Source organism: Arvicanthis niloticus, chromosome 11 (genome assembly GCF_011762505.2).
Source record: "Arvicanthis niloticus isolate mArvNil1 chromosome 11, mArvNil1.pat.X, whole genome shotgun sequence".
Lineage (NCBI taxonomy): Eukaryota > Metazoa > Chordata > Mammalia > Rodentia > Muridae > Arvicanthis > Arvicanthis niloticus.
In genome coordinates, this window is record NC_047668.1 from 39614332 (window position 1) to 39627258 (window position 12927).

At 44.8% G+C, this 12927-nt stretch overlaps 1 protein-coding gene across 5 annotated transcripts in view; it reads left to right on the forward strand.

Moving 5' to 3' along the window:
* Positions 1-12927, forward strand: part of Rnf144a (ring finger protein 144A) — a 113945-nt gene that overhangs the window by 14033 nt on the left and 86985 nt on the right. For 2 of the 5 annotated variants that reach the window (XM_076942054.1, XM_034514399.2), the window contains exon 2: positions 11674-11856. In XM_076942054.1, coding sequence (XP_076798169.1) covers positions 11782-11856 — 75 coding nt within the window. In that variant the 5' untranslated portion in view covers positions 11674-11781. Of the gene's footprint in view, positions 1-6153; positions 6275-11673; positions 11857-12927 lie in introns of those variants that run through there. The other 3 variants (XM_076942052.1, XM_076942056.1, XM_076942053.1) reach the window with 3 other exon arrangements.

Here is a 12927-nt window from a genome sequence, read left to right on the forward strand (position 1 = left end):
GGGGCTTTTAGAAAGAGATGACTGGGGAGCAGAAGCACACCAGGAAGATGAAGATGAGCTTCTTTAGGGCAAGTCGGAAGCAGGTTTCTCTATGATGGGTGTGTCTAGGGTTTTGTTGGCTTTGGTGCTGGCTGGTATTTTTGTGAGCTTGACACAAGTTAGCATCACCTGGGAAGAGAAGCCATGGAGTGATGTAATTGCCTCCATCAGGTTGGCCTGTTGGCCAGTCTGGGCCATTTTCTTGATTAATGACTGATGTGGGAGGATCCAGTATACTGTGGGCAGGTGATCTGGGCTTGTATGAGAAAGTAGGCAGATCCTAGAAACTGACCCACCAACCAAAGAGCAAGTATGGGCTGGACCTAGACCCCCTGCACATATGTAGCAGATGTGCAGCTTGGTTTTCTTGCGTGTCCCCCAACAACTAGAACAGGGCTGTTGCCTGCCTGTGGATCCCATTCCCCTAACTGGGCTGCCTTGTCTGGCCTCAGTGGGAGAGGATGCACCTAGTCCTGCAGTGATTTGATGTGCCAGAGTGGGTCGATACCCAGGAGGGCCTCCCCCTTCACAGAGAAGGGGAGGGTAGATGGAGGGAGGGGCTGTGTGAGGGGGCTGGGAGGAGGTGGTGGGGAGGAGACGAGCTGTGACTGAGATATAAAGTGAGTAAATAAATTGACTAATAAAAAAACAACAATAAACCAAACCAACCAACCAACCAACCAACCAAACAGAAAAGAGGCGGAGCAAACCCTTGGGAGCTGGTCATTAAGTGGTGCTTCTCCATGAGCTCTGCTTCAGTTTCTGCCCTGACTGCCTTCAGCTACAGTGAACTGGAAGTGTGATCCAAATAAACCCTTTTCTCGACAAAGTCATCACAGAGTATGTGACAAAACAGAAAAGCACAGTAGGATCACTCTCCAGGTGCATTTATGAAGGTTGTAAGGGACCCCTGGTCTCCCTTGCCCCAGAGGACCACTTACAGGAAGAGAAGTTCAAGGATGGACATTTGGAAATGGAGGTATGAGGTAGATTTACAGACATTGTTTAGATTTACAACAGAGAGCTGGCACCAGGAACTCAAGGTTGATGTTGCTTGGGCCCTCAGTAAGCACACTTGGTTCACTGTCCCTGATAAGTGTCCTATGGAAAGCATAAGTTGTCTCTGTGGGCAGAATGGGCTTTCTGATGCTTTCTGATGCAGTCAGCAGGACTGGCCAGTGGAGGGGGGGGAGTCTTTCTCATTCTTTTCCCCATTATCCTTCCCACCTTTCCCCCCTGCCTCAGCTATGCAGAAACTGCCATTTTATATAAGTTCTGGTGCATCTGTAGATTTGGGTGTCTGTGGGAGGAGGCAGAAGCTGAGGCCACCACTGGCTTGATACCAAGTGATAACTATATTCCATTCCATAGTGAAATATATTATTTTAGTTTGAGATGTTAAACAAATTATAAATTATACCTTACTTTGTATGCTTATGTGTGAGGGGATACCTCTCTCTCTCTCTCTCTCTCTCTCTCTCTCTCTCTCTCTCTCTCTCTCTGTGTGTGTGTGTGTGTGTTTGTCTGTCTGTCTGTCTGTCTGTGTGTGTGTGTCTGTCTGTCTGTCTATCTGTGTGTTTGTAGGTCAGAGGACAACTTGCACGAGTCAGTTCTTTTGCCATGTGATTTCAGGGGATTGAACCTAGGAAAGGCTCGGTGCAGATGCTTTACCCACTAATCCACCAGGCCAGCTCCCCACCAAAAAACTTAACTGTAAATTAAGGCTCACCCTAACACATATATCATATTATTTCACACATGACAAGCATTTCAGCAGATGAGCCAGAGGGCTAAGATAGGCATTTTGCAGTGGTGGTTTAGAGAGAAGTGAGTAACAGACCAGGAAGGAACCCTCCTGTTATTAAACTAAGCAACAATGCAAACATCAGCAGTGTTTCAGGAGGACCGCTGGTCGGCTCCTGTGGAGGTCAGGCCCCTGCAGATCTGCTTGTGATGGTGAACCTGAGAAGGGAGGCAGTGGTCTGCAGAGTCAGCATGCATGGCACCTCCCAGTGTGGCAGCTGTGGTCAGGATTGTGCAAGATGAGGCCAGATGAGGTCAGAGAAGAGGGGTCTTGCCCAAGCTCTCAGCCCCAGTGGGACTTAGTGGAGGCCTTTGACTTCCCTAATTGTTCCCAGTTTGTTTGTCTATATGGTGAGAATGGTACCACCATTATTTTATCCATGGGACTCCTTTGAGAACTGAAGACATCATGCCTCTGAAAATGTAAACTCACACATTAAAGATTCCAAGAATACTTCCTGGTGGGAAAGGGTGAGACTGTGTCCACAGCAACAGCGAGATCTGGGGCCTGGAGTTGTAGCTCAGTGGTACAGTGTTTGACAAGAGTCTCTAGATCCTGGGGCCCATGCCTGGCACTGCATAAAACGAGCAAACAAACAGTAGAAATTAGAAAGTGCTAATTATTTTCTTTAGTTCTCAACTAATTGTAGAAACACATCAATGAATATTACCCCATGCTCTCCTGATTTTTTCTGGACATAATTTTTTTTTTTTTTTGTTAAGATTGCAGTGCTGCCTGCAGCCCAGAAATGGTGTGTGTGTGTGTGCTTATGCACATGCATTTTCATAAGCATCATATTTTTCTTTTCCCCTTCTCTCTCTCTCTTCCATTTTGTTCATACACAGATTCTTCCTCACAGTGTCTAGGGTGGACTGGACATCTCCAGGAATGGGGCTTTCCTGGGTGTGCTTTGGTCACTGCTTTGGGTTGTGAAGAAGGAGCACACTTCGGATGGTTTCTTGGTTCTTTTATTCCTTTGCTTTTATATGTATGTGTAGCTTGGCTTAGGATGTCTCATGGGAGTCAGAGTTCAGATGGGATGCTGTGGATCATAAAGATCAAGTTGATTGTTAGTGTTGTTCTGATCGTCGTGGTCTGTTCTATTTGTCTGCCTGCTGGATTTGTCCATTTAACACCCGCAGGTGGTGTAAATCTACTTAACGGCTGCTTCTCCACTGTACTTGTATCAGCTTTGCCTTGAGTTTTGGCACACCTTTGTTGTACATGTTTTTATGTCTTGCGGTGGAATTTGCATCTTTATGTTTTGCATCCCAATAGTGTTTCTCTTGTTGAACTCTTGCCATTCGGTTTTCTTTGGATCAGCTTTGGTGTGGTACACTTTTCTCCACCCCTTAACTCTTAAGTTGCTTCCGAAGCTTTTCAGCGGGCTTCTCATAAATAATGCAACATAGAGTTGCAGTTTTCTTTTGAGCTCATTCTTGTATCCATTTAATATAATACTTTATATTAGTTTGAAGATTTCTTAAATGTGTACAATGTATTTTGAATATATTCATTCCCCATATCTCTCTTCTTAGTTTCTCCTGGGTTCACTCACACCCATCATCCCCTAACTTTGTGCCTTCTTTTTATAAAAAAAAAATTAATTTAAAAATGCACAGAATAATTGGTTCTGTCCACATACTCCTGTGGGCAGAGTCATCTGCAGAAGCATGACAGACCTATCAGAGGTCACACCCTTAAAGACAATGAACTCTCCAGCCCTTGGAAGCCATCATTGCCATCACCTCAGCTCAGTGTTGGGGCTCATGATCCCCTCCATCCTCCCTACTGGAATGTTGCCTGGCTTGATCTGCTGTGAGTTTCTTAGTTCAGTGGTCCTATTGTATCCAGAAGACTTCATTCCACTCCCAGCCACAGTCTTACAGACTTTTAAAATCTTTGTTCATTGCTCTGAGCCTGTGGGATTGGGATAAAGATCTGTGACCTAGAACCACATAGACACTTGCTCACTTTGAGGAGTTGTGATTTCTGATTAACTGCCACCCACTGCACAAAGTAACTTCTCGGACGAGGTTTGATACCCACATCTTTTAACTGATCTTTTAAACAAATCACATTTAAAATGATTTTTTGATATGGTTGCCTAGCAGCTCTAATACTGACAGATAGCTATTTTCAATTCATTGCTTCTTTTTCTTTTTTTTTTCTGACTTTCCTGCTTGCATATGTATGTGATTACCAGGCTTTGATTAGCCAATTGATCATACCTTATGAAACTAAACATTTTCCGTGACTGTCCTATAAGGTAAACTTTATACTTCTAAACCTTATGCTCTTTCAGAAAGCTCTGTGCCACCAGACTGTATAGTAAGTAAATCACCCTTGTGTTAGGGCATCTCTTCTTCCTAGCTCCAGCCCCTGTGACAGGTCGTAGCTGTGACTCTGATTTCAGTTTCTATGCAGGGTCTTAGAACCTCATTTCCCGAGTGTTCTAAGAAAGACACACTCTGTGCACAGAGGAGTAGTGAGCTTACAGGCTTCCATACAACGAAGCTGGCATTTTAGGTTTCTACCCTAATGTGTCATTTCCGTCCCCACCAGTGCCTGGCCACAGTGTCCTACAGTCCCTGTCTGTGAAGATGGAGAGGACTCAAGTCACACGAGGCTCAGAGAGCTACCTTGTGAAGCTGGGCTATTTTAAAAACGGGTTTGAGAGATGACAATCTAAGCTGTAAGAGACCTTAGAGATGTCCCTGTTCTTCTGGCTTTGAGCCTAACATTGTCACATCAGAATAGCTCTGGGCACTTTTACATTGATGAGATGTTTAAAAGGCTTTATTGACCCATCACTCTTTGCTCTGTTAAGTGGGCAGTAATTGTCTGCATACTTGTTGTATGGATAGTTTCATCTTCTGTCATCTGTGGGACTGGCTATAACTGATTTAAAGCCATTAGACAAGCAGATAGTCTGGGAGAAATATGATGCATGGCCTTGATAAGACTTTCCCAAGAACTCTATCAGTTCGTTGGTAGCTTTTAAACAAGAACTACAAAAGAAGACAGACTTAAAAGGTCAGATTCTGTTTGTAAGAATGTTCCAAAGATGCAAGACCATTGGTTCATGCCAGAAATGACTGCTTGCCTGTGTGAGAGATCTGAGGGAGTTTATTTTAGATTAAAGAACATTTATTTATGTATCTGTTTGTTGAACGTGCATGTATGTGTGTGCATTGGGGGAGGGTCTCTTTTACCATATGGGTCTTAGCCTCAAACTCAGTTCATCAGGCTTTTTGGCAGACACTTACCAGCTAAGCCCTCTCACTGGCCCTGAGGTCTTGTTTTGATGGTGGCACAGCTATATGATCCTGTGAAATAACTAGCCACACTAACTCATAAACTCTAAAACACGCAATCTTACATTCTGTGTATAACACGGATATAATACATTATAAACGCACAAACCAGACCGTACAGGATCACATGGTGCAAGGCACTTCTCTTTCCTATCCAGGCCTTTGGATACAGTCTTTTGATACAGAACCATGTATCGAAACCATACACTCCGTTATAGGAATCCTCTCCTTGCTAGAGTTCCCGTCTCTCCCAGCACACAGATGTTTTGGATAAAAACATAACACATCTTGCTCTTTGGAGAAATTCTCCCTTGCTCAGCAAATTCAAACCCACCTCATTCCTCTTTAAGATACGTCGCCAAGGGAACTGCTTTCTGAGTTTTTTAAAGTCACAATGTGTTTTATTGTCGCACGGCTCTAAATAAATTAGTTTTTCTAGTGTAACGTCCCGACAGCAACAAGATTCTTATTTTTTTGTGCCTGCTTCGGCATCCAGTCGGGTAAATCAATTGGTTCTTTGTGAGCAGCTTGAAGCTTGAGACTTAGTTTCGTTTTTTTATGAGTGATTTCTTTGAATTGGCAAGGATGGCAGAATAACCAGAGAGAAGCCTTTCATCTCAGCAAGAGAATTAAAAAAAATTAATTGATATCCAATGAGCCAATGAGTGTGCTTCATGCCTGCCTAGAAAAATGCTTCAGTTGCTTAATTTACCCCAGCGAAGGAAAATGTTAAATAGGTCCCTTCAAGACAACAGGAAAGGGATTGCTGAGGAGCGCTGGGTGGCTTCTCAGTGGACAAGACTCTCAGTATAGTATGCATATAAACAGAGGGGAGCTTTATTGAAGTCAGACAAGACCCCCATTCATACTGAGCTCCAGAAGCTCACACATGTGGAAGCCTCAGCTAGCAGCCACTGTGAGAACCTCCCTGCCCACCACTGCTCTGGGTTTTGAAATCCTGACTTTCAAGGCCAACTTTCAAGAAGACAGTCCTGAATGGGAAGATCTGGGGAGAAGCAGCCAGGTCCCCTTGGGGCCCTTTTATTGTGTGTCTGTGCAGCGAGACATGGGGTCTTTCTTCTCACATTGGCTTTGTAATGATAGCCAGAAACAGGTGAGCAGAGACAATGTCAATTCTCTCTCTCTTTCTCTCTCTCTCTCTCTCTCTCTCTCTCTCTCTCTCTCTCTGTGTGTGTGTGTAGATGGGGGTGAGCAGTAAAAAGAAGAGAAAGGAAGCCCTGTTTGTGGAGCCAAGAGCACAGGGACTTAGGCACTTCCTGTGGGGTTTTAAATCATAGTTTATGGTATGTTATACATGATGCATGTGACCCTTTTCAGAGAAAAAAATAAGTAGTGGCTGAAGTTTACTGCGGCAGAGATTGTTAGCCTCTGAAAAGTCTAAGGTTGTACAGAGTTCTCAAGAGGAGCGAAGGGAAGAATACATTTTCTTTGGGATTAAGATGTCTTCACTTTCCTCTGGTGTCCTCTAGAAGGACTGTGTCTTCAGCCCTCACGAATGGAGTGCTATTATACAAATGTTTTGCATGCAGCCTTTTATTCCCAGGTTTGTCTTAGATGTCTTTCCATTCCAGCACAGGAAGGGCCATTGCTTTGTCTCTTATGAGGATGGTATCATGTTCTTGATTCAGCTTGTTAGCCTCTGTTTTATCTTCCAGTGTTTGCTCCAGCAATGGTTCCCAAAGCTATACATGGCGGGTCAGTATTGTTCCTCCCGTGTGAAGGCTCCCTGGTGTTTCCCCATCCCCAAACTTCCTAAATGACACTGGGTATAGCTTCGGCCACACTGATTGCTTGCTATTGGTACGCTGTGCTTTGTGTCTCTGTGAGTCGACATTAGATAGTGAGGTACACCCGCAGACTTCTATTGTCCTTTCCTCCGGTGCCCATGCTCAGGTGAACTCTTGGCTGTCTCCTGACTAGCTCACAGACACATAGAGTTGTTCTGTCTGCCCCAGAGTAGCCTAGGGACCCCATGCTTTCCACCTGCCTCCATCCTCACAGGTGTTTTGCCGCGCACAGCTCGGATGCTCCACTGCTCAAAATGAAAACCTGGAAGCATCTTTGGCCCTTTCTCCTCTCTTTCCTTTTCTTTCTCCCCTTTCTCCTCCTCTCTTCCATCTTACTCTCTTTTCAAAGTTACAAGGTCCTTCTTTATTTTCTTCCCTCCCCTCTCTTCTCCAGTCCCTTTCTCTCCTTTCCCCCTTTAACTTCCCCCTTCTCTCCCTTCCCTCTCCTCTTTCCTCCCCTTCTCACCCCTACTCAATCCTTTCTCTTTCCTTCTCTTCCTTCCCCGCCCCACCTCCCCTTTTTTTTTTCTCTGCTGTCTTTTACTCCTGAACTTCACTTCAGAGTACATCTGTCTCTTCTCACCACAGTTGCTAGGACTCCCCTGAGTCTCCCACACCCACCTTGCTGGGCCGGTTCCTTCTCTGCACCCTGCTTCCATTTCAGTCAGTCTGTTACCACCCCTCAGAGCCGTGAGAGACCTCTCTAAGTAACAGCACCCTCCCCATGCGAGGCTTTGCTTTAATGTGTCACCTATGACTCACCAGTGTGTCTACGCATGGTGTGTGTGTGCTTGTATATGGGGGCAGATAGGTATGCACGGACACTGGGACTACAAAGGTCTAGCAGGCCTGTCCTACAGTCGCACGAGACAGCTGATTGTCATCAACAAAGTGTACACTTATGCAGTTTAATTGGGCAAAAAATAATAAAATCAAGAAAGAAAGTCTGGTAGTGTTTGTAGTAAGTGTGGTTTTGTGTTGCACTGCTATGGCTGTCCCATGGTAAGTGTGGTTTTGTGTTGCGCTGCTATGGCTGTCCCATGGCACACACAGCTTTGGAGCTTTGGATATGCTGGGAAAGGGGCCAAGTGACACTCCCAATTCTGTATTCTCCTCACAAACCCGGTTATTTTAGTGGATCCCTTTATTTAATAAGCCGTGATCACATATGGCCCCCTTTATATAGAGATGTGCATACACCTGGTGAAAGGGATCAATGAGCTCATTCCTTCATATTTTCTGCATAATCTTGGCTCTTGAGGATGATTTATCTTTTGTTCATATGAGCATCCATGTTCATATGAAGGAGTGAATTAGACGCTATTGGGATTGCCTGCTAGGAAATGAGACATCTTACTTAGTACTTCATTGTATTTGCTTCTTGGGACAAACAAGTGAGTTTTGTTAATTACTAGAAGGGTCATGGGCAGACATTGCGTTCCATGCAATGCAGGATTCTTAAGAGCAAGGGCTTCTTGCCCATCTCTGCTCCAGACACACCTACCTGTATCTCAGCAGAGGTCCAAGTACAGGTGAGGATGGAAGGAGGAGCTAACATATGCGTTGTTGGTATCTGCAGAAGGGGCATGGAAACATGGCAGGGCTCATTGGGACACATATGGAGCTGGCTGAGCACCCACAGGTTGTGCTGTCTCGTCACTGGCTCATGCTGCTGGGCAGGTAGTGCTGTATTCTCTGGAGTCACAGTCCTTGCCTATGGACCTCATGGAAGAATATGCATGGCAGATAGACAAAGGAGAGGCACATGCACTTAAAAAAACATCAAAATTTATCATTCTTCGTGTATTCTCTTTGCTAAATCAGTAAGCAAATGAGAAATAACTTAAAACACTTTTGCCACCATTAATAGTGTCAACTGACAACAACTTCCCTTAACATTGCAAATGAGGGGCTGGAGAGATCATACAGTTGTCAGAAGTGACTTCTGCTTTTGGGGAGGACCAGAGTTCTGTTCTCAGCACCAGCATTGGGTGACTCACAACTGCCTCAAACTCTAGCTATAGGGAATCTAAAAACTTACTGTAGTCTCTGGAGATACCTGCAAGCACATATGCATACACACAGACAGGCATATACACACCTATCCATAAATAACAAAATACATTTAATATGATTCATCACTGTAGAAGGCATCCTGTATGCAACATGTAGATTTATACTCTTAATGAGCACATGTTAGTTACACGTAGTAACAGGTCTCACTGTGACATTTCCACACATGTGTGCAATGCATTATGGTCCTATTTAGCCTGTTTTCCTTTCTTGTTTTCTCTCACTCCCACCAGACCCCTTCTCCCAGATCTCCCTTCTATTTCCATGTCTTATGCTTGCCCATCTTCCAGAGCAAATGCAAACAGGCTTTGTGACCATGAGCTTTGGGAATGAGGGTGTCAGTGGGCTTTTTAGCCTGAAGGGTTGAAGGGCGAGGACACTGAGATCCTAGCTCAGAGCCCAGGCAGAGAGTTTTGCAGCTGGCAGGCCTTTGCAAAGCTCTTCTTGATGCAACTCAAAAAGGCTTTTAGCACCCGTGTGTTGCTTTCTTGCTGGTGATTGCATTGCTATTTCTTAGCTCTTCTTATATAGGAACACCAGCAGAAAGGTGGAGCTCAAGAAGGAATGTGTTGTCTTTTGTCTGGAGAGTCAGAAGTTATTGCCAAGTGAAGGAAAGAAATAGACCCATAGCCTAGTGGTGGCATTTTCTGAAGTAACCATAGTGAAGCTGTTCAAGGCTAGCTTGCATGCAGGTGAGAGGCTTAGGAGGAGGGTTTAGGGCTCTGCTGGGGAAACAGTGCTGTAAGTGTCAGTCTTGAGCAATCTGCTCATGAGTGTTGCAAGAAAAAATGAGCATTTGCATGCAGTGTGGCAAAGCCTGATGTTCTAGTATAAGGGAAGAGAGAGGGATATACCAAAAGAGATAGGAGTCTGTCTGCCAGGATGCATCTTCCATCCTGTCATGTGGCTGTACTACAAGCCCTCATTGAAGGGACCAGGAAGCTTTTTCAGGTAGGAGCAGGAAATGGTCACTGATGGTCTGTGCTCCGTGAGACTACAAACTCATCAGAGAAAAACAGAGTTCAGACAAGAGTGTTACCATTCTGGTGAGCAATAGATTTAGAAATTCTGGTGCAGTCTTACCTTAGTTTTACCTGATATTTCTGCATCTTCCAGGAGCCTGCGTTTTTCTTCCGTCCCTCCATTCCTTTGCTTTCTTCCTCCCTCCCTCCCTCCATCCCTTCCTCTATCTCTGCTTCCTTCTTCTCCATTTAAACTAACACTTTCCCAGATCTGTCATTCACAAAGTTTGAAAGTCACCATCTTCTAGTCCTCATGCAGGGGTTTTGAGCATGTTTACAGATGGTCTTGTGACAGTCACCATTACCTGATTCCAGAATGTTTTCAGTAACCCATGTCTCTGTCATGAGTCTCAGCAAACCAGGCATTATCTTTCTCTCTCTATAGATATGCCTAGCGAGACATTTTGCATATGAGTGGTTTCATGTAATGAAGAGCTTCTGTGCTCTCCATTCGTTAGCATAGCACAGTGTGTTCAAGAATGATCTGGCTGGGGAAATGGCTCAGTGAGTAAAATGCTTGCTGAAGATCCAAGTTCAATCCTACAGAGCACATGTGAAAATCCAGGCATGGCTCTGGCAACCCCAGTGCTGGGAGGCAGAGACAGAAGGATCCCCAGACTTACTGGACCCTAGCTAAGGTAAATGGTGAACTTCTGGTTAAGTGAGAGACCCTTTAAGTGTGTTTTTTAAAAAGGTATGATAGTGATTTAAGAAAGACTTCCCAGTATCATCCTCTGGTCTTTATACTTAACCTGAACATACCTAGACACACACACACACACACACACACACACACACACATGCAGACACAGAATCATCTCTGTGTTAGTGTGAGTCAGTACCGTACTTCCTTTCAGAACCAGAACAATTTCATGGTCACGCAGTACACCAGTTAGTGACCATGTGTGTTTTTTTCCATGGGTATCCTAGTGTGGATGATGCCACTTTGATCATGTTTGCAGGACTTAGTGTGTAACTGTCTTTCATTTATCTCAGGCATTCCCTAGGTCATGGACTAGCCTTAACTTTAATCAAGAGCTGCAGAGTATTTCCCAAGCAGGCTTCACTGCTTTGCACCCCACCAGCCCTGTAGATTTCTCTACATCCCATTTAAAACATTTAATGTAATTACTAATGGAGAATATGTGCTCGCCCTCATGCTGTTTCCCAGGGCTCTTATTTCTCCTAATTCCATTTTGCTCATTATGCATTCCTGAGTTGTGGGTTTTGGTGTTGCTTTTCTTGATGGAAAGAGACTTTCCATTGAGTGCCTACAGAGACCAACACTACCTATATCCCTGGAGGAATCCCATTGGGAAAGACAGAGCTGGGTGGTCCAGGCTCGGAGGATGGTCCTTGATGATGGATTGATCTGTTAAGCACTTGGTGGGATTTTCTTTTGTTACCTAGTGAACCATCATTACTTCTCTGGCAAATCATACTGTTACACTGATGCTTAATGTGATAGGTTTTCAGACAGCTGTTTACCCAGCATTCCCCTGGGCTCGGAGACAGGAAGATCAATGTCAACATCTTGGTTCTTAGCATCCTGATCATTCCATCCTCCTGCTAGTCTTGTGCTGACGGCTCACTGTTCTCTTGCTTCCTAGGTACTTTGTGCTCTGCTGAGTTTGGTGTTACCCAGGGCTCCTTTTCTCAGTTGGATGGAACCCTAGTACAGAGACCTCTTTCTTCTACCTATGAAAAGAAGCACCTGAATGCTTAAAAGCACAGCAGGACCCCAAGACCTGGCTGGAAGATACCACCTCTCCTCGCCTCTGCCCTTCCCACAGGTAACTTTGGCCTCTAGAGAGGAAGGCTTAGAGACCTTCCCTTATTTCTTTCTTACTACCAAAGTCTCAGGCCAGGAACTGTTGCATTGCCTGAATAGAATTTTCTACCTAAACCATGGCATGTAGGCAAATTCCTTGCAGGGCTCTCCTGAATGAATTTTAATGGGTGTTGTAGATTCAGACTATTAAATTTATGCTTTGCAACAAATCGCTCTTTGATTGCTTATTTTCCCTGTGTGAGGCTGATGTTGCCACTCTCATGCTGGATCTTAGTGACAGGTTCATGAGGCTGTTGTCACTTATGTGGACCATCTGGGGCATCTCCTGTGTTCATATGCCCAGTGCTCTTGTAACTCAGAACTTGCCATAAACACAGCAGTTACCAGAACTGGTTCTTGCTGTCTCTCAGGAGGAGGTATGGGGACAGGGTAGGGGCAGCCATGGGATGACACCATGTACAGCTGATGGTGTGAGGAAGTAAATTATGATGCCTGACAAGACATGGATGTAGTGAGAAAAAAAATGTAGGGAAAGCTTTCTAAGTACACATATAGCAGTTTTTACAGGTGGCCAGGGAGGGCTTTAAAACCAGTGGGATCTGAACCCAGTCTTCAAGGAGCTATAAGCATCAGTCACTTAGCACCTGGGCAAAAAACATTGTTGAGGGAATCTGAGGTCACTGAAGCCTGAAAGCAGTGTATCCTGGGAGCTTGCAGGAGCTCTGTGGAGGACAGGGTGACATAAAGGGAGCCTATGAAAAGCCAGAGTCAGGATGGGTCCAGCCACTGCAGGAATCTGGGTTGTCTGTCAGGACAGCTATTGCATCATGGGAAACCTATGCAGTTTTTATTTAAGTAGAGGAGGAAGGGGGTCTGCATTCTACCTGAGTAGACTGATTTTGGTGGCTGTGATGGGAGTGGACACAAAAGATGAAGGGCAGAGGTAGAATCTAGGAGGTTGTCCCTGAGACCACCCAAAGAAATCACACAATGGCAGTGTGGCAGGCAGGCACAGAAGAAGTAGAGGAAAGTGGATACTCACTGGGTATATTTTATAAAGACAGATTCCATA